At 38.6% G+C, this 21,754-nt stretch overlaps 1 protein-coding gene across 12 annotated transcripts in view; it reads left to right on the top strand.

Moving 5' to 3' along the window:
* The window catches only part of FHOD3 (formin homology 2 domain containing 3), a 450,149-nt gene that overhangs the window by 212,088 nt on the left and 216,307 nt on the right, over window positions 1–21,754 (top strand). For all 12 annotated transcript variants that reach the window (XM_080379989.1, XM_080379988.1, XM_080379997.1 and 9 more), the window contains exon 4: window positions 9,746–9,813. In XM_080379989.1, the coding sequence (XP_080236115.1) occupies window positions 9,746–9,813 (68 nt within the window). The remainder of the gene's footprint in view (window positions 1–9,745; window positions 9,814–21,754) is intronic.

Below are 21,754 nucleotides of genomic sequence, written 5' to 3'. Positions count from 1 at the left end.
TTGAAGCTCAGGAGCTCATTCACGTTCTTGGCACAAACTTGTGATGTGTTTGCACTCAGATGTTTTGCCTCTTGCCAAGCTGTCAGCACGGATAAGACATCCCTAATTCCAGGGATAGCAGGTGTGTGCCTAAATTTTTTGTCTTTTTTTTTGGTGATAGATTGCTATAATTTGCTAGTTGCTCTTTGTTTACTAATATTGATTGACATTTCAGGGCAGCATGTTGGCACTGTGTTTAAAATGGAATAAAACCAGAAAACTCAAATAATGACGAGCACGTGGTTATTAAGTACTTGTTATCCAAGAGGCACTGATGTGCTTGTTCAGGCACAAACATACAAGTCAACAATTCGAAGATCTAGCTGTAAACTAAAACAAATGTTAAAGATTGGCCTCAATGTAGAATTTTTTAATGTTTATTTTTTAGCTTCAGATTGGTTACAGTAATCTCTAAAGAAAGCAGTAAGTTGTTCTATATTATTTTCTTTTCTAGCAATTTTCCCTGGCCCCATTCTCTTGAATTATGTAACCTATATTTTAGTGTAACAACTACTTTCCTACTGTATTACTCTCTAGGGAACAATTTTGTATTTGTAGGGGGATGAACAAGATGACCTCTTAAGTCTTTTCCATCACCACTTGCTGTAATACGGTGCTGTAATATTTGACCTTGTTACACAGCCTTTTCCCTTCTGTAGCCCTTTGACTTTTACAGAAGAGCAGTCACAGCATTTTTTGGACATGCAGAAGTGCCCTCCTTTGAAGTTATCAACCCGAAGTACTGCTTCCTGCACTTCAGAACTAAAGAGCATATTAGTGCCTTTTCCATTCAAGTGGAGAAGACCTGTATAAATAAATCATTGCAGGGGAGTACGCTGGAATATTGTTCCATGGCTGGAATAAATAAGCTGAACAGGCAGAGGATCTTTATTTTGTTACTGTGTTGGCAAAACTGTAACTTTCGAATATGCCTTTCTAATGTTGCTTTTTAATACATGGAAGTAAGGAAGACTGAGCATATATGAGCAATATATTCTAGATCTGCACTTCACTGCTGTTGTTTGCAACAGCAGGCTTCCCTCATATGACCAAAGTTATCGGTAGGAATCACACTAAATGGGAAATGTAACTGTAAAGGGGAATTCTGTATTCTAGCTTGCAAAATCAGAAAGTATACATATAAGAGAAGTAATTTGGAAATGGAAGAAAAGCTGCAGTGATATTCCAGTGATAAGTGGATTCAAAGATGCCTTGCTGTTCTGCTTTGTTCATAACTTTCACCTTATAGAGCGCAGCAAATGCTTTTTGTGGCGTTGGCTCCAGCTCCAGCCTGATCACGAAAGCCCATTCTAAGAAAAGGGTTTTTTTCAATGAACACCCATTGCATTTTCATTATCTCTCCAGAGACAAATAATTTATAAAGCCTGGGGGGTTTTTAATCATTGAAATGTTCGAGCTGTTCAAGTGTCTTGGGGTTGTTGCTGCTGCTTTCTGTGCTGTTGATTCTGGGTTTTAATGTCCCATTCCAAATTTTGCTTCACAATTTAAACAAAATGTTCTGTTGTGCTCTCCTGCTGATGGGCTTTTTTATTGCTTATGTCCTTTTTTTCCACAGCAGCAGTAGGAGGTAAGTGAGAGAGGTTTCTGCAGTACAGAGCTGAAAAAACAGTAGCAAGCAGAGGTATAAAAAAAAAGTACTAGCCCTTTCTGTCAGCCAGCTTCATTCTGCTCTCAGCCCCCATCAGCCTACGTGTCCTTCCACTTCCTTATTAGTAACTGGGGCCTTAATACACTAAGTCAGAAACACAAGGAGTGAAAGGAAGTTTTGACACCATCAGCTTTTAAGATCTTAGCATAATGCAGTGCAACATAAAGTACCAGCTTCCACAGCTGTACCCCCCAGGATCCAGCAGATAAAAACTAAGGTTTCCTTTTGCACTTAACTACATAAACACTTGCTGCATTTTAGCATCTCCCTTTAGCATGAATCATTGCCATTTGTTTGCTATAGTGTGTACAGATAGTGCGACAAACGTTATTCATAGTTTCGCATGTATGCATATGGGTCTACAGGAGCAAAGGGATAATAATTAGGGCTTTATGAAGGGGAAACTCTGGCTAATGGTTTATTCGTTACTCATGGTTTGCTTGAAGCCAAGCAAAATAAACAGAAGTTTGGTAAAAATAGTCAAAAAGAGAGATCACTATAGACCTGTTAGGCTCCCGGAGTAGAGTATGGCAAGACTGGAAAAGTCCCCTCTACCAGCTGTATGTGTAAAAACCTATCCTTTTTAAATCTCACTGAATTACTTAGATGTTACTGTAGTTTATGTGTGTTGGTAATGAATCACAAACATTGACTAAAACCTGGGATCAAGGGTGTGGGAGTGTCCAGGATGCTGAGGAATGATGTGTTCGGAGAGAAAAGGACCTACCCTGAAAGGATGATTTCTGTCTCTTTTACACAGATGATTCAGTTTCTCAGTCAGTCTTTCCCTGCTTCCTAATTCTTTAGTTTTTTGTAGGTGATTGTTTAAGCATTACTGCTTTCTTTAATCATTATTGTTTTCATATTAGTGGCACTCCAGACCTTCACCTCCCATGCTGTCTTGTTCTCCTTCTTACTGACTCCCCTCTGCTCTTCTGTACTTCTCTCTGTATTGTGTCTCTTGATGCATGTCTCTGATCCCTCATTCTCAGGGTCATCTTTTTTTCTCCTCAGTCCTCTGGAGTTTTCTTTTTGTTACTCCTTTTCCTGCAAATGATTGAAACTCATTTCACATGTCTTAGAAATACAGGAGCAAGAATCAGGGCATACTTCAAGGGGAGGACACTTACATATATCCATTCTTCCAGGTGCATCTCAGTGTATTTAAATGTGTAATCATTCTTGTGCTGACAGTTTTATGTTAATTCCCTTGTGGCAGAAGTTGCAACATTTGGCGCTTCAGAAAGATGTTCAAAAAAGTTTAGCACCAGACCTTCTTCCCAAAGCAGGATTTCTGCCCTGTGTACTCTCCCTGTGGAAGTCCACGGGAATTTCTTCTGGCTGCTTCTTGCAGTGGCAGGAAAGCAGACTTGTGCTCTCAAAGAGGCAGAAAAGTCCTTCAGAGCAATTGTGTATATTTGCATTAAGTGCTGGTCATAATGAGTGTTTTTGATTCCCAGAGGAGATCCCGCGCTGGAGCTCTCCCTGCTTGCCTGTCCGCAGTCACAGGCTCCCTGGAGTTTGCAGTGGCTCTTTGCACCCTCTGCTTTAAGCCTCTGCCCGCGTGGCTTTAGGTATGGGGGTAGGGAAGGATGTCCGAGGCTGGTTTGTGGCTTCCCCTCCTCCCACTCCCCACCTGCGGGTCTTTTCCAGAGAAAGGGAATAAGGATGCAGGCTTGAAGGGGAGCTCTTCTCATATGCAGACGTAATAGGATCCTCTTCCCACAAAGGATCTCCCTCTCCCAGCGGGGGCAAAGGACCCTGCTCGCTGAGGGGACCCACTGTCCCAGTTAATTAGCTAAGCAGCTGCTGTGTGTTTGAATGGAAGGGAGGGGAGGGAGGTTTTGCTCAGAAGGGGAGCCGGGGCAGCATTCCTTAGAGGCAGCCTGCACATTCCTCTGAAGCAGGCTGCGCCGAGGGTGACTTGGGCTCGGCGTGGCACCACCGGGCTTCCCGAAATTTGTAGGCAGCCAGTTGCTTGGCCTCGGGTCCCTTATGTGGGAAAAGTCCTTTTCCTCAATAAGTTACTCATCGTTTGCCCCTGGATCAGCGGGATAATAAAATACATACCTTGAGTTCAGTTGTGATGTATTGCACTAATCAAAGCATAACAATTCACAGAGAGAAAATATCATCAGATTCAGAGAAAAAACCAAAGATTTGTAATATGCAAACCAGTGTAATCTCAGCAGAAGCAGCAGTTTTGTTAATGCAATAGTGGGCAGTGTGTCTGTGAACGAATCCCTTTTCCATACGTTTTTTAGGGGGTCCAGGAGGAAAAAGAGAGTGCCTTGTCTGGCTTATGCATTTATGACTAGCTTTGGTGGACAAAAGCAAAACTAAAAGGAGAGTCTATTCTTGGCATAGGACCAGGTCTTTTCTTAGAGGACTGCTTTAACTTGTTTGACATACAGTCAAAGACTGGCACACTGCACTAATTAGTTTTATATACAGTTGTTCTATAAATCTGCAGGACTATATATACCCACGGGCTCACTCGAGTAACCCAGTGAAGTCTACCAGGCTGCTTCCTGAAACCTGTTTACAGGACTGGACCCATATGCCTGACTTTTTGCTGTGCTGTTCATATTTTTTTTTACTAGTTTTATAATTCTGTAAATTCATTCAGATAGAATAACACCCATTTAAGATTAAAATGTTTTAGTAATAGATTTGGAAGCATGGTACTTGGCATTTGCAGAAAGAGGTTTTTTTCGTTGTTACAAACATTTTTCCTTTAACACACACACACACACACCCCCCGTCAGTACTGGTGGAAACCTAGGCAGTTCATTTACATTCTGAAAGACTTTTACAGTTAACTCAGACTAATATTTCTTCCTCATGACCACTTAAAATAATGTTTTATTCATTGGTGCAGGGGCAAGAATTAAATCTTTAGTTTCTAAGTACTAGCCAGTTTGCAAGTGGCTACTGGAAGCCAGAGAATATTGCTACTTCTGTCCCATGCAAGGACTTTAGAAATGAATGGCAGGAAATGTTTCAAATGTTGTTTAATTAGATCTGCACCAGGTACCCTGCTAATGTAATCAAATGTGGAGTTAATCTCCCTTTTATGTTTTTGTAAGGAAAGGAGCTTCATCTTTAAATTATAGTTTAAAGAAAAGAGGCATGGATGGGAGATGTGGAGGTCATTCAGGCAGCAGCAACTGAAGCAGAGCAACTCCCATTTGTGCTCAGCCAGATGTTCATGAGCTTTTGCCAACAGCTCAAAAGGCTGATGCTACATAAATTACTATATCCCAGGGACGAATTCAATGGGTGTGATGGAAGAGGAAGGGAGGATGATGGTACCCTGTCGGTCAGAGGTCAGGTGTAACACATGGGACTGAACCAAGCAATACTCAGCCAGTTCTGTGTTTTCTTTTATTGTTGTGGATTGAAAACACTCATTTTCCCTTAGAGAGCAGAAGTCAGTACCTTCACTAATAATATAAAGACCAATTATTATTTTCTTTAAAACATTCCTTTTCCCGTGTACTCAAGAGTTTAATACCCAATGACACTTAAGTCTGTGATGGTCATCTTTGAAAATATAGAATCTCCCTTGAAAGCTACCAGTGCGGTGGCCTGATATAGTAAAGATCTTTAAAGGCTTCTCTTGCTTTCTGAAAAGATGCTGATGGCAAACTGTCTCCCTTCCACTGCCGTATTTGTACCAAATTCACCTTGAGAAATCCCTTTTCACCTAAAGTGAATTGTTTTCCTTTCCTTTCTAGAAGAGTTATTTTTGCAAAAGTAAAAGCAAACAAACCCCCAGAGTAAAAAATGATGGGTTTATTTTAGAACGTGAAGCCTTCTCTTGATCCAAGTGCTGCTGTTGCAGGGAAGTAGGCACTTGTAAGTCTCCATCTCTCATGCATGTCTGTTTGTATCACAAGTCAGGTTATCTTTGATGCTCTGCCTGTAGAAAGAAGTGGTGAGCTAAGGGAATCTTTTCACCTTTCAAGAATATATACCTGCCTGTTATGATGTGAAGGGTGTTTGAACAAATGTTACTCTTGCTTCTTAACAGAAAGGTAAATAAAACTCAAGCCTGTACCAGTACCTGGTTTTCTGTCAGATAGTTTCAAAATAGTTGATTATGATTCTGAATGTTTGAGGTGGGCAGTGCTGATACTTTTTAGTTTCTCGGGGTGACCTACAGCCTACAGATAAAAATCAGGGTTTCAAAGTTAGTGAAGTACCAATTTATCATCCCAAACTTATTGCTTAATCGGTGGGAAGCCCATGGAGGGACAGAGTGCCTTTTCTTTCATAAAATAAAGAAATAAGCAGCGCCCTCTAGTGTTCCTTAACATCAGAGGGAGCCACCAGGAGAACTGTATATCATCTAGGTACCTGCAATCAAACCTGTTTCACAGCTGCAGAAGGAGCTCTTTATTTCTTGAAGAAAAGTAGTACAAAAGAACTGCAATACCATAGCTTATCAGGACATAACTGTCAGACACGCAGTCATTAATAGGTAGATACAGTCAGAAAGCTCAAACTCTCTGACCTGTTTCATCTCTGATCTTGAAGGGTATGAGTGTAGTAGGTCTCGAACTTGTACCTGGGAAAGGATGGGAGGTGTGTTTCACCAAAGGGCCAGAGGCTCACGAAGTCTCAGGGAGAGGTGGAGCAGCGAGTGTTCCTGCTTGAAGTTCAGAGATTCAATTTCTGGCATAAAGCCATCCTAGTGTACATATTCAAGCGCATCTACAACACGTTATAGCAAGACAGTGAGCAGGTAGGACAAGCTGAAAACTTTGGGCTGTCCTTGGAGCCCCTCAGAAGTTTTTGATTCGGGTGATAGTAGCAGGTTGGACTCCTGTCTCCAAGTTATAGATATCACTTGTTTTAGTTAAAGACAACTCCGCCAGGGATGCACTTTGGGAATTACAGTCAACTGTTTGCTTTAGCATGGAAGGCTATTTCTCAGTCTGCTTAAAAGAGCGCAACATTGTAAGTTGCTAATGTAAAACAGCAAGCATTGAAAAGCATTTGCTATCTGGTTTCTGAGTCATCTTCACTCTGAAAACATTGCAAGCAAATGTGCCTTTCCCTCTCTGTTTTTTTTTAATTTGATTTTCTACTGTAGAAAAAGAGCTTATGACTGACTATTGTCTTTCAGTTTCTGCTGATATATTTTCATAGCCTTGGTTGCAGTCTGGGGCTTTTAGGAATGAGCCCCAAGGTCTCTGTGCCATTAAAGTTACTGTTGACAAATGGGTATTGTGTAAGGCCTTGAGAGCATCTTGCCTAGTGTCCCTGAGCTGTAATCTGCTGTATACATTTATCACTTTCTGAAAAACAGCACACAGAAACACAACAAAAATACCGATGCAGTACCTTGGCTTAAGCAGGCTTTCGTGCCCTGGGGGAGATTCACCCTGGACTATAGTTTCCTAAATGAAAACATTTTCTGATGTGGCATGACTCCAAGGAGTGACCATCTCACTTTCCTCCTTGGGTTAAGCTCCGTGAATGTTTCTGATGGCTACCAGCACTGTAAGAAGTGGGTGCCAAGACTTATGTAGATGGTCAGTATATTGCCGTGTGTAAGAGCATCAGGTGAAGAGGTTAGGAACTTGTATTTCTGAGCTGATTCAACAAGAGCAGCTGCACATGAGGAGGGATCTGCGAATGTACATTGTCTCTGTGGAGCTTGCTCCACCCTGGTAGGAGATGTCAGAAATGAGATGATTTACCTGGGCTGTTGCTTCTCAAAAGGGGTGTCAGACAAGCTGAAACATTTGTGATACACACTGCTGTCTTGCTGCCACTGCTGTTTCCAAACTGGATGGTTCCAGTAGTTGTTGATTCTTCCGCTCTAATGATAGACCCCTTTTTGAGCTGCAGTTAATAACTTCTGTCCTCTGCTACATGCCAGCAGGAAGAGCATTGTTTGTGCTGATTGCCAAGGATGCCGTCACACTCTGTGACACAACCAAGAATAAAAATGTTCAGCATTGTTCCTCTGAGATGTACCAAAAATCTGCATGCACCAATGAAAGCAACCAGTGTTACGGTATCACAACAGTGGTTCGTTAGGACTTTACCATGGGCTGGGATGATGATTGTTCCTATTTAAGACCCAGACCAACAGATGGCATTTGTTAGGACGCTGATATTTATGTACAAAGTTGCCAGCATTTTAAGAAATGGTGCCTCTCTTGATTAAGATGATAATGTATTGCCTTGTTTGGAGACATTCTGCTTGTAATGATGCTGGTGAATTATGAATAGAGGGAAATTAGTAATAACAAGTGCCAGATGAGGGTATCTTTCAAAGAGGAATATTTTGTGTAATGTGGCATGTAAAGTTGACGGACTGGGTCTTAAAAGACCTTTATTATTCTTTAAGCTTTCCTGACAAAATTACTCTATCCTGCCAAGAAATGTAGTTTCACATGCCAGTGTGTTTTTAAGCGAGAGTAATTAAAGTATGCCTCTAAGTTTATGGCTTGAAGTGAAATCTGTTCCTCCAATGTTTTGTCAGGAATCTATAAACAGTGCAAGGAAGGAGACAACTTATAACAACAATAGTTTTGCCAAATCTACACATTCTGCCTTTGAAATCAGAGGCAATTAGGGATGAATAAAACTACTTTCAAAGTTTTTTTTTTTAAAAAAAGTGTGAGTTTTGCTGAAGTTTTACTTCACATTTTTCCTTTGGTTGAAGATGACTGTTGGGAATAAGAAATGTTTTTTTTTAAATTAAAACCTGTCGCCTTTGATTGAAGTAAAAAATGATTACTGGGTTGTAAATGCATTGAAGCTTCAAATGCTAGGCCCTTTTTCGTAACTTCCTGAGAGATGGAAATAAAACTTAATTTTATTTTGTAGTGTAAAGTAGTAATTAAAAGAGAACTAGTCAAGAGGAAGTAAGAAATAAAAATCCGGAGTTTGAAATTTCATTTTCTCATCAGAATACTCTGTCTCCATGAGCATTTCATCTCATGAGCTGCTGGCTGCTGTCCATTGCAGAGAAGGTCCTTTCATGATAATCTGTGGGTGACACAAAGTGCGTCATGGGAGCTGACTGTGAAGATTTGATTTTCCTTTGTAATTGTCCTCAGATTGCATTAGTGTAAGAAAATTCAGTTTAGGACTGCAGAAATGTTGCATAACGTCTCTGTCAGGTACGCCAAATGTAGTAGACCAGGAAGACTGGAAGAGCATGCCCTTTGCTGCATCCATGCATAGTCACAAGTAACTTTCAAATACACAATAATAAACTTAAAATGCACTGTCCAAAAATTCTTCCAAAGGAGCAAATGTTGTGGCAGGGTTCAGAAAGATAGAAAAGTTATTTTGTCATCTTTGAATTATTTCTATGAGTATGTATTAGTAGGGGAATAAATGAAGTAATATGTTTCAGTATTGGATGATGAAAAGAAGGCTTCTGCTTCATTTAGAAAAAGATCAAGATCAGTTTTCATGAGAATAAAACACTGTTTTGAATTATGCTTAGAACAGACTGTCCGACTATTTCTGGTATTAACGTTGATTGCCATTGCAGAAAGGATTTAACAATAGAAAGATGAGAACATGAGAAAAGAATGTCTAGAGGGAAGGCAGTCAAGGATGGGATTCAGTGGCTCTAGCTTTGATAACAAAAGCAAAGGGTGCTCTTAGTTGAGACTTTTGAGACTAATCTGGTACTTTCAGTAAACCTTAAATTTATCTTAATGCAGAAAGAGCAGTTTTTCTAGCCATTCTCAAAAATTCCTCAGAGCATTGTTTCTCACTGATCTTGTTAAAGCCATTGTAAATTTACCTGGGAGATCTCATCCAAAATTATGGATGACTAAACCCTGAATTTACTTGCACTTTTTAAATGAATGAGTATATATATAAATAAATAAATACATAAAAATAATAAAGCTTTATTTAACAGCAGTCTACGTAATTGGAAATAGGAATTATGACATTTCCACTCTAACTCTTTTGAAATCAGTACTGTATTTTTACCATGTTTTCAGTTTTATTTATATTGAATTTTTTTCTGTTGTCTTTTTTTTCCCCCCCCAGAAAAACTTTACAATTCCAATGGACGGGAGCTGAGACGGGCACTTTTCTCCTTGAAACAAATATTTCAGGTGAGCATATAATGGCTGCCCATTCTGTGATTTTAACATGAATTGAACTTCTTTTTTTTTAATGTAGGGAATAACTTACAGTTTCTGGCAAAAGAGAATTTTAAGACTTTATTTGTAATGTGCAATTAGCCAATTGCTTCTTAGGTCTTTTCTCTTTATGGTCTGCAAGCCTTCCCCTGTTCCTTCAGTCTTTCAGAAGGCAGGACCAGATGTGGAATAATGGTAGAGTTAGTTGTTGGAACCTGCCAGAAAATTAGAAAATTGGGACTTTTAGATGGAAACTTAGGCTGCTTGTTAGACAGTGGCATACTTCTGTATTGGGAAGACTGGGAGGCAGGTGTGAAAATAGAAAACCATGGGTTGAAGTGATGGTCCAACATCAGCCAAATAATTGACAAGTAAACTATGCTTAAGCCACATCAAAAACTGGAAAAGTATGTGAGAGACATGGGACGGATCTGATGAGGAACAAAGATGTAGAAGGAGACCTCTGAAGGTGTTAGAATTTAGACTGAGTTTAGAGGAAATTATTTACTGATTAGCCAAAAGGATGCTTCGTAGAGCTGAGGAGGTAATGGTAGCGACTGCTCAGTTTAAGGAAAGGCATGGATTTGAATGTGAGTGTTCATTATGGAGAAGGCCTGAAATCAACAGGATTCTGTGGGGAAATAGCCAATGCGATAGACAAGTGATGTGGATGATAAAAAAGTTAATTGAATAGAAAAGCATGGATTTTAGGTTGGTTTTACTGGGCAAAGAGAAGGACTTCGGAAAGTTGCAGGACTGGAAGGAGACTTCTTGCAGAGAACAGGTCAGGAAAAATGAAAAGAAAATGTTCGTGTGAACTAGAGCATACTGCCAATGTGATCCTAAAATGGAATACAGGATGACACATTCCATTTCTATCAGTAAATATAAGTGAAATTAATAAGAAAAGCACCTTTTTCCTTTACTAACAGGTCCAAATGGAGGATGACAACCTATGTTTTACAGCTACAACATGTAGGTGCAAGTGTTTCACGCTGTTAGTTTAGTATTTTTTGCTTTGTTTTAAACAGACATTTATTTTTAGGAAGAATAACAAAGTTATGCAAATTTCCAAAACACATAATGCTTTTTGCAGATTTCAAAGTTGAGCATTCAGAATTTAGAAAATGCCAGAATGAACATATTTCTGAAGAGTAGAAGTAGATTGTGAAGGGTGAACCATTTATTGGAAAATTTTGGTAATTGAAGGTGTCTTCTGGGTCAAAAATAGTACCATGAATTTTGAAACTTTTGGACAATGAAAGAGTTCCAGCTCCAAAACAGTCTGGTCATCTCATGGCAACAGATTGGGAGAGCCATTGTCTCTTCAAGGCATTCCCAGGGAAAGACCAAGAGAATGATGGAAGCTGAGTTTTCCTGTGAGCTTGTCAAGCAGATGGACTGTGTGCTCAGAGGAAATTAGGCAGGTTTCCAAGAGCCTTCTTTGTTTCTTCTCTTTTTGTTCATCTCAACTGTTTCTGGGAAGTAGTTGTATTTCTCTGAATTTATGTATTCCACAGGTTAATCTGGGCACTTGGGCATATTTAGCAATAAATACTAAGTCTCTCTTCCCACCCATGCCATACCTCCCATTCCTCCCGTGATGACTTTTCCCAGTTTGGGTATTCACAAATATTCTCCTCCATGTATCTTATTTGAAGTCTAGTAGGTGTTTCTGAGCACATAGTGCTCTGTGCTTTCCGTGAACACACCAGTAAGATCTGTCTTCCAGCTGATTTACATAGAAATGTGTTTTAAATATTTATCCTATTAAATGTAATTGGAGTTGACTAGGTTGAAGAGGAATGAGAGAAACGGGAAAAGCGATGTGCACAAACCCATATCAATGTGTGAATTTAGTTTTTAAGTGAAACCTGTCTGACAGTTTCAGAATATAATTTTCCTCGAAGAATTCAACTTCCCTGCTTCCTAATATGTATGGTACGGAAAGGACTTTGGGAATTATCTATTACCACTTTAAGTAGCTACTTCTGGTAGAACGGTGGCTGTTTGTTAAACAAATGTACCCTTCTAAAAATCTTCTTATACTCTCAAAATACAGGTTTTCATTAGTGGATAATTGAGAGAAATTTTCCTCAGGCTGGAGAGTGTTCATATCATATGCTTAAATACTTGAAGCAGTACACTTCAAACTGTAAAATGAGACCCTGTATGATTTAAGCATCTGTGTTCACCTTTCAACTTCGATGTCATTGGCAACAGTTACCGTCATTGCTAAGGGCAACTCTTGAATATCATTTTAGTTTATCTCATAATGAACCATGAGTCAGTGTAAGATGATTTTTATATCTGTTTTAGAAAGAAAAGCTGTTTCAGATTTTTAGTAAAGAAAAACACAAGTTAATATATATTGTAGAACAAACAGTATTGCCCAAAAGGTCATACTTGGTTTATTTTTTTTTTGTCGATGACATTAAAGTGTGTCAGTATTAGAAAACTATCATTATGTTAAAAGGTGAGTTTTTTAAAATATTTTTTTCAACATAAATACTCGTTTGATTTTGTATCTCATTATATTTAGTATTTTAAATTCCTTAAGAGTATAATATTTTGGAAGAAAAATGTTGAGTTCAAAACCAGCCTTTATTTTAATTCTAACAAATTTTCAGAGTGTTATGGAGACTTCATCATGTCTTTAAGTGCCAAGACAGTTCATACCATCATGTTTTTATAATCATTTCATCATAGCTGAGTTAATTTGGCACAATTCTGAGTCACTATCATTTTTATTTTAGGGAGTTTCAAGGTAACGTGCAGTCTTTTATTTGCATTAAGTGGGAACAGGCCCAAGTTTTACATCAAATAGAAATTCCAAATAGTCAGAGCTCTTGGTTTTTCACGCGAGGCCTCAGCAAAGCTTAGCAGTGTTTGGCAAAAGCAATGCCTTTGTTTCAGATTTTAAATGAAAGATTCATTTGACAAGTACAAGCTTGGAATTTCTCTTTGTTTCTTCTGATGGGCTGTTTTTGGCAAAATGATAAAGGTTGTGCGGAGTATTTTTCTTTAACGGTAATGTTATTCTGTTCCTGTCATTCATTCTGAAGGGTTAAGATAGCCACACTCATCATCTTTTGCTGGACTGTGCTGCAGTATTCTTCTGATTTACCAGTATGCTTTTTGATGAACAAATTTACAGAGTAAGGAGACTAATGTTCAGACTAGAAGTATATGAAGCACTTGACCTTAAAAGTACTGAAAAAAGATACACAGATATAACTGACAACCTGTTGGAGTACAGTTTAGCTCCCTTTGAATGTATTTTCTGACAAACTTCTGAGCTGCCTAGTTGTTGTGTTTATCAGAGATTCATGAATTTTGTGCAGAGTCCTAAAACTCCCAAAGGCATCTAGGGCAGAATCCAGCTGAACATGGCGCTTATAAAGTCAGGGCTGAAAAACATTCTTGCATTTCCTGATTGTGATGTCGTAAGAGATACAAAAATACAGCTGCTTAAAACATTTAATTCAGTATCAATCTTAAAAAGCAGAAAAATTGGGTACAAGCACTATAATATATATAAATAGTACTGTGCAATTTATTTTATATTAAAAAAATATTTATCAAGACCTCTGATACAACTAGATGTAATATAAAGCAAGCATGTTTTAGAACCTATAAACAAAATATGTTTTAGAACCTATAAACAAAAGTGTGGCTTGTAGTTGCAAATCATTACAAACCATAGTTTCAAATCGTGCTGATTGCATCATTTCAAAATATGGAACAACTGGGTAAGAATATGGTGGTGTAAGAAAAATAAGGAAGCTATAAAGCATGTTTCAAGTCTGTTGAAATCTATAATTATATGTAAATCTGTTTTTTAAAGTTGTGGAAAATATTTTTAATCTATCAATGCATTAGGTTTTCTAGACAGCAGACCTAAAGGATATATTTTAAAGTGTTGAGGAAAAAAGCCAGTTTTCATTTAGGACTGTTTTCCCCACTGTTATTTGACAAATGCAGGATATCTCCCATTATTTTTCCTGAGGAGCCTATATTCCTATTTTGTGTTCTGATCAGAATATCAAGGGATGCAGTTACAAAATTCTCTTACAGAATTTTCTTCTATTGTTAAGAAATACATTAATCATTGAACAATTGAGCTTTGTGTAAAACATCACAAAGAACAGCTATGTAGGGGCCCTGGAAACATTAACTAGAAGGTGTTTGGATAGACACAGCCTTATCAGTGACTGAAATCAAATGTCACACACTTCAGTGTCTAAGGAGTCATCAATCATCCTTAGGAGAGCAGAAGGAGTATTCTGTGTTTGCCTCATTGATCTCAAGGAAGGAGGCTGCTCCTTCCCCTCTTGCAAGCATGACTGATGACTCCTGAGGGTTTGAAGCTATGTGACGCTTGATTTAGGGGCTGCTGTCATCACTTGTGAGGCAGGCTGCCATCTCTCCCCTTTAAAAGCCCTCTTGGAAGGGTTCTTGAGTCATGAAAAAGAGAAACCTTAATTTCTTTCAAAAATCAAATTCACCATGGTTCTGCATAGCAGCTTATGTTATCTGTTTAACACTATTTTACAAAGGATATGTCTCATTACTGTTTAGAGATTATAGATAAAATACATATAACATGTTAAATGTCAAAATCAGTTTCTCCATTTCAGTGGCAAAAAGGCTGTCGTATTCATGCCTAGACAATGTTATGGGTTGAGGTCTAAACAGTTCTTAATGAGACTATAAAATGTGAACCACTTCCGCCACAAAGGTAACCTAAAAACCTGGAAAGCCACCATTATTCCTTCGCTAATCTGCACGAATCTTGGAACTGGAACAGGAAACCTTCTTTTGTATGGAGCCTATCTGCTTTAGCTTCCTCAGGTATGTAACACAATGCAAATGTTTGATCTGTTGCTTAGCTGCCATGAAGAATACTCCTGGTAGGGTCTGGTCAAGGCAACTTTTCTAGTAATTTTTAATTCTTCTATTAACTGAGAGGAAAAACCATTGTATTGATGCACCTGCTGTCTACTGAAGGTGCAAAGGATGAAATTCTGTCCCAGCAAGTCAATGGCATAAAACATCTTTAGTCTTAGTGTTATTTTTACCTGGTGGTTGAGTGTATACAGGTAAAAGTATTGTGGTAAACAGGCAGAGGCAGCGACAGCAAATCTTTTTATGTTTGTTTCCTGCTAAATGTTTTGTCTTCATAGGGGGAGGCAACCAAAGCTTTTCTGGCTAATAATTTGTGTAGATTAATCTGATATTGAGGTGTGACTTATTTTTGCTTGCTTGCTTCTTGCACTTACAGGTGAAAAAAGTTATCTGGGGGAAAAGATCCTGTAATTATCTGTGCCTTCATTAACTGAAATAATAAAATTATTTCTGGAAAATACTGGAAACAGAAAGTTACTTCCACATGGTTCAACTTGCTGAAATAGTAGCAGTTTCTTTTCCATGTCCTTTCTTTCAACCTGAAAGGCGGAATGCATCGATTTATTGCTCTGTACAACCCAAAGAGGTAGCCCACCATTGTCAGTGGTAGAACTTGATGGTAACTCTGGGACCTTTCTTATGTGAACGTGGCATCGTGGAACTGCAAGTTAGGTGCAGTGAGAGCACTAGAAGCAAGCATTATAGTGTCACGGTGAGATGGCTTTCTACCTGCAGCTCCCTCATCTGATATAGGAATCAGGAAGGTTAGTTAAAGTGATGATGTTAATGACCAATGTCACTGAAGAAGCAAAACACCATGTTCAGAGAAAAGAGGAAACAGAGCTTTCTTGGAGAAGATGGTGGTGAATATCAGGCAGGATCACAATGATTTGACCTTGGTAACTGAAGCAAGCAGACTTAAAACAAGAACTGAAGTGCGGCATGGGAGCAACTTTGCTGTGCAGGCTAAGATCCCTTCCCTCTCTAAATTTTGTCTTTAATCGACTTAAGCTATGAGTGATTCTTTGGGGGTCTTGGTTACATCCACTGAAGATACTTTTGTTTTCGTCTTAGAGATGCAGACTTCTGTTTCCTTCGTTACATGTACGTGCCAATCAAACGTGTGTTTTACAGAATGATTATCTATCAGAAAAGTTTAAATATGATAGACATGTAGGCTGATTTTTCTCCTTGGTCTTCTAAGAATTTGGTGTATATATCCAAAAGGAAGAAAACTCTTTATGAAGGGAAATGCAAAATCTTAAAGGAGCAGTTCTTCATTCATATACAAATAAGTTGCATCTACTAAGGAAGAAAAAGTAATAAATGAATGGGAAATGGGTGGTAATAAATGATATATTGGACCTTGATAAAATAATACAGTTATGAGCTAAAAGTTTTGGGGTTTAAATTTATCCTTTTCTTATGGATGCTCAATAGGAAAGAGCAATTATTCAAAGAAGTTACTTTAATTTCACTAGACAAGTTTGTTGTTTTTTTTTTTTTTTTAAAAAAGGGAAAACATAAGAGATTGCTAAGAAAGTTTAAACATTTAAATCCTTTTATAAATGCATGCAATATTTGTTGTCTATCTTCTACCATAGTTTTTCTTCTGGGTTTTTTTGGGGTGTTTTTATTGTTGTTTTTTTTCTGGAACTTGATGCTATAAACATACCTTAACTGTGTCTAATAAACACTGATTTGACTCTGAGGAATCTCAACAAATCTAATCAAGCAGGATTTGATACTTGTCTACTACTTATTTCCTCAAGATTTTTTTTGTCATATGCTGCAGGACAGCTACTGGGATACCTACATGTTTAATGCTGGGTAGATTGGGTATCTGCACACCTGTCATTTGAGGAATTTGACAAAGACTTTGAGAAGTCTTTGCATTACTGAAAAGTTATTTATATGAATGTCTTGTTTCAAGTTTTATATATTTGTAAAAATGTGAATAACTGAAAAAAAGATGTTTTAACGTCTTATGGGTTAGAGTACTTCCCGGTATTCTCAAGCTTGAAGAAATCCTGTCTGTAAGAGAATTGCATATGTGTATCAAGATATAAAATACTGGTTAAGTTTTCACTTTTTTTAATTTGCAAAGTAATGTTAACTATTAAAACATTTATTTTGCCCCCATGTATTCTTTCAACTATCCAAAAGAATCTGCAGAAAGGTTTGCAATTTAAAATGTGTCCCTATGTGAAGGAGGTGTGAAATAATAACTGTTGCAGCTTTTCTGTTTTGCTAACAAGAAACACTGACAAATACTGTATTTGTTTTGCTGGTATTTTTAGCGCAATACAAAATGTGTTCTTGAGAAACAGCATTTTTTTTATTTATTTCCTGGACTTGAGGGTATTTCAGAGGGGAGACTACAGGGAATTAATGGCTGTAAAGCAAACACTTTGGGGTGAATTTCTGTATCTATTTATTGGTACCAAGGTGGAAATCAATAATAAGCAAATGTGGTCTGTATTTGAAATGTTTTCAACTTGGAAAGAAAAAAATATATTATTTTTTTAATACTTAAGTTGTGTAGCGTTATCGTTAGCTGGCATCGATGTGCTTAAAAGGCTGGCAAAAAAAATTGCTGGCATTTGGTGATTGCTGCTTAGGCAGCTTGTCTCATGACAAGGATGTGCAACAGAATTGATACTTAAGGGTGAATTGTCTTTGTAATCATCACTTGAAGCCCAACTTTGCATTGCAGGCTGCTTAAATATATTACCTCACTGAAAGTAAAAGGGGGATGGTCATTTCCATGTATTGTTGCAAAATGTTGCTCCATGTAAATAGATGGGAGAATAGGAAAAAAGAGAACAATGTAAAAATACTGATGTCTTTATATCATGTTATGGTCACTCTTCTACGCATATGTACATGTGATGAGTTGGGAAGGTGTAAAGTGTGGGGGAGGGAAGCGAATAAGGAGTGTGGCATCAGCACGAAGTTGTGCAGGGAAAACCATGGAGGGCAGAGGAGCGGAAGCTGTGGCACAGCTGCTGAGGGCGGTAAAGCGACTGAAGTCTATTTGAAATCAACAGAGATAGCAAGGGGAAGGAAGTTCCATTGAAGGACAAACTGGCTGTTTGGTCCCTGTCAAACCCGTCACCACTAAAATGCTTCTGCCACTGCCTCAGTTACCTCTAGCAGCTGACTGCAGTTTTATGAACATACCAGTCCAGGGCACCCGTGTTCTAGATGTGCTGGTGGGATCCTGGGGGAAGGAAAACAGCAACTGCACTTGCCTAGCACCCATATCTTGGGATAGTTTCTGAGTTGCCAAGTGTCAGGGAATGAAAAGACTTATTTGAAGAGATGGACTCTTTGTCACAGAAGACTCTCTTCTGCTGCCCCAGAGAGCTGTATTTGGTTCATCTTCTAAAAGTAGTGTCCTGGCTCAAAGTCGAGCTGAGATTGCATGGCTTAATGCAAGATTTGCCTGCTTAAGCACTGGCTCATCCGGTCCATACATAGAATTGTGTTGTAGCTGCTTAAATAATTTAGGTTGAACTGGCAATACTATCCTGAGGGACTCATAGGGCTTAAGTTTATGTATGTTTGTGTGTGTGTGTGTGTATATGTGCATGTGTGTGTTTTTGGAATGATTTCTTTGTAGATTTGCTTGCAATAGATGACTTGGCTTTTAAAATGGACTGAAATAAACAGTGACAATTGAATTAGATAGTATCAGGCACTTCTGGATTGGCAATCTAGTATTTTAATTATATGAATAATTATGGAGTCCATAGAACAGAACTATAGTTTAAAGTGTGGGAAAGTAACTATAAATTATATCTTGGCAGTCTATGCTCCTTCAATCACTTCCTGACTATGTTTACTCAGTTTTCAAGCCAAAATGAGCTTTTCTAACTGCAAACATTGCAAGCCAATCTTGATCTATAAAATGCAACCTGTTGCTTAAGCCAGTAAAAAAGCTGGACTCCAGAAACGATCTGGGATTTCTGTTTCTAATAGAGCCACGGCATAACTCTTTTATTACTACATCATTGTAGTCTTGTCAATGGGAGTAATTATTTTGCTGGTAACTGTAGCAGATGTGATGCATACTGAAGGCAGGTAGCGATAGTTAAAAATATTCTTCTGGAGACTTTATTGTATTGTATTTCTAATGTAGACTCAGATCACAGACCTAGGCAGCTGAAAGGAAGGCTGAGAGGAATTGGCTGTTAGTTTTCTGTTGCTACAGGGACAAAGCATCATATAAGCATTTGAAATTATACGGGGAACCTGTGGACATGAAGGATGTCAGGTAATGAAAATGCATTCTGGTCATAAACCTGGACTGCCACATTGCTACTGCTACCCAGGGCAGTCAGGTTAGGAGCAAGCTATGGGGTTCTTTTGTTTTTTGTATACATGAGGGTTTGCCAGAGCCAGACCAGAGGATGCTTGGGAAACAAGATCAGTAGAATTCTATTCTCCGTGTACTATTAGGAGTAGGAAGGGTGGGACAAGCACCTACCCATCATTGATGCTGTTGCTAACAGAAACCTGGATTTTATCATTCTGCCTTTATTCACTTAGTAATAGAGGAGATTTTTCAAGTATATTGGGCAGTAGTCCTGCATTTTACTGTCTTGTAGTGGAGCGCCAGATTTCTTGTCATCTGAGATTTATGCCAGCAAAAGCCTGCAGTCACACATGGTTTGCTCTTTGACCTGCTTCCTCCTTCCTCTCTTTCCTCAGCAGTCAGCTGCTGTCCCTCTGCCTCTAATTTACATCCCCAAATGAATGAAGCTTAATCCTCCTAAAACCAGCTGAACTTTGTGATCCTATCTTGACTAAAAGGAAAAGGGTGAAAAAAAAAAAAAAAAGTCACTTCTAAAGTGGATGACCATCATTTATATTTGGGGGCGGACTTTCTGCAAGTGCACTGGCATTTTGGTGATTATGTATTTTTCCTTGTTTTATTTTTTTTTCATATTGAGCTTAATCATCTGGGATTTCTGTTTCAGTTCTGCCTCTTTGCTGTGTAGCGTCTACTTTTGGCAAGGGAATCTGAGGAAGAGGAGTTTCCAAGGAGACCCTGCTGTGATGTATGAATGTGGAGTGGGGGCAGCACATTTTCCCAATACTATTTCGTAGATAAGCATAGCAATGAGTGAAAATTTCTATAGCTCCCCCTCTTATAAAAGTAGTGATTGTTACTTCAGGAGCCAGGCAGTGTCTGAACGAGCTGTGCTCTGTCTGCCTATAGGACTCTGTACTGGTGTGCTGCCAGCATCTTGTCCCACAAGAATTCAGGCAGCGGGGGAGGATGCTCCTTCTCTTTCAATCTGGTAGAGTTTGCATTTCTCCTTTAATGCTACGTTGCACAGTGAATTGGCAATGTTAATCATGTCTTTTGCCTAGGTGAATTATCACAATGTTAAAATATGAATGCAGTGTATCTTTGCGAAGTTACCATTTTTGGTCTACAGACAAAATCAGAGCTGGCCTGAGAATCAGAGCTTAAATCTCTCTTTATAGGAATGTTGTAGAGTAACAGAGCAGAGAGGGAAGCTCTTCCTCAGATAGAAGGTGAGGTGCATCAACCACTGGAGCTCAGCGTGAGTGCAGTCCCCTCCTGTAAGCCCATAGGCAAAACTTAGCCAGAAGATTCTCAGGGCTATGGCTGGTACCCCAGCTGCCTGTGCTGCTCTCAATTCTAGGCTGGATTACAGCAACTTTTACATTTTGGAAAGTTTGGTCAGTACTGAATGTGATTGCTGGCTCACTCAGAAACACGTCATGTAGAGAGCACAGGCTGGGGAACCCCATGGTTCTTTATTTAAGGAAATGAACATTATAAAGTGTGTGCAAGATTTAACTTTGTTACAAAAACAGGAGAGAGTTGTACAGTGCAGGATTAAATATGGGAATGCTCAAGCAACCAGAAACAATGGGATATCTTATGAAAGGAAAGTTAAAAAAACATTAAAATGAGGCTCTCTTTGGTGGAAATCTCATAGGCTAGCATCTTGCTATGATTCCTCAGAAAGACAGTATTCTGCACAGCTGTTAGCCACGTAAGGGAGAAATATGTATGCACATATCCAAATGTGAATATTCAGTTACTAATCCAGTTTCCTCAAATACTTGGAAAGGAGCTTTCAGCAGTATTTGTTAGCTTAAAAAGAAAATAATCATAAAAATCTCCCCTTGAGAAACTGTGTTCCAAAACCTTGATTCTTATTAGGAAGCAAAGGAACTTTTTTTTTTTTTTTTTTTTTGTGGCATAAGAATAATCATGCTTTGTGTAAAAGTTTTCAAACATATGGCCTGCAGAAATAACAGGCTTCAGAAAGATTTATCTTTAACAGTATGTAAACAATTTATCTTTGCACGTGGAAGCTGCACATCAGATAAGATGCATTCTTGCAAAGTGCCATTTCTTGAAAAAAAGTCCTCAGTCTCTCCCTTCAGATAAGACCCCACAAAACTGTGTTAGAGAATATATCAAGTGGCACAGAGACAGGAGAGTGGGTAGGAAAGAAGGGAATCCCGCCTACACTTATTCTGCTATGGCACAGGAGAGTACTGTGTAGACTGCTTGATCACAGGGTTGTGAGGTCTTGTTAATAGCTAGGCTGAGTTATGGAGATGGAAGTAAGATTTATGCATTTTGTCAACCACATAAGCAAGCTTTAAACTCACCAGCTTGAATATAATTAATGTCTTTTTCATTATACATTGGACAAAAATAGAACTCTACTAGAAAGCAACATACATTATCTTGTTTTTAATTCCTCTAAGATGCCTAAAGCAATGAAGAGACATGATCCATACCAAGTCTGTGAATGAACACGTAAAATAGAGTTATCTGACAAGGCTAACAGTATCTTTTCATAAAGACTTTTAAGTAGCCAGCCTTTGTGTCACAGCACAATCTTTATGGTTGCAGGAGCTTAGCAGGAAGCTTAGAGAGCTTTGCCTGTGTTTTCCTGCTTTTCTCATCAGTGCCTTAATGCCTGCTGATTAAGGGGTCATAAATCTT

The sequence above is a fragment of the Falco punctatus genome (genome assembly GCF_963210335.1).
Source record: "Falco punctatus genome assembly, chromosome: 3".
In the NCBI taxonomy this organism is placed as follows: domain Eukaryota; kingdom Metazoa; phylum Chordata; class Aves; order Falconiformes; family Falconidae; genus Falco; species Falco punctatus.
The sequence above is the reverse complement of the archived record's forward strand: the minus strand, read 5'-3'. Positions and strand labels throughout refer to the sequence as shown.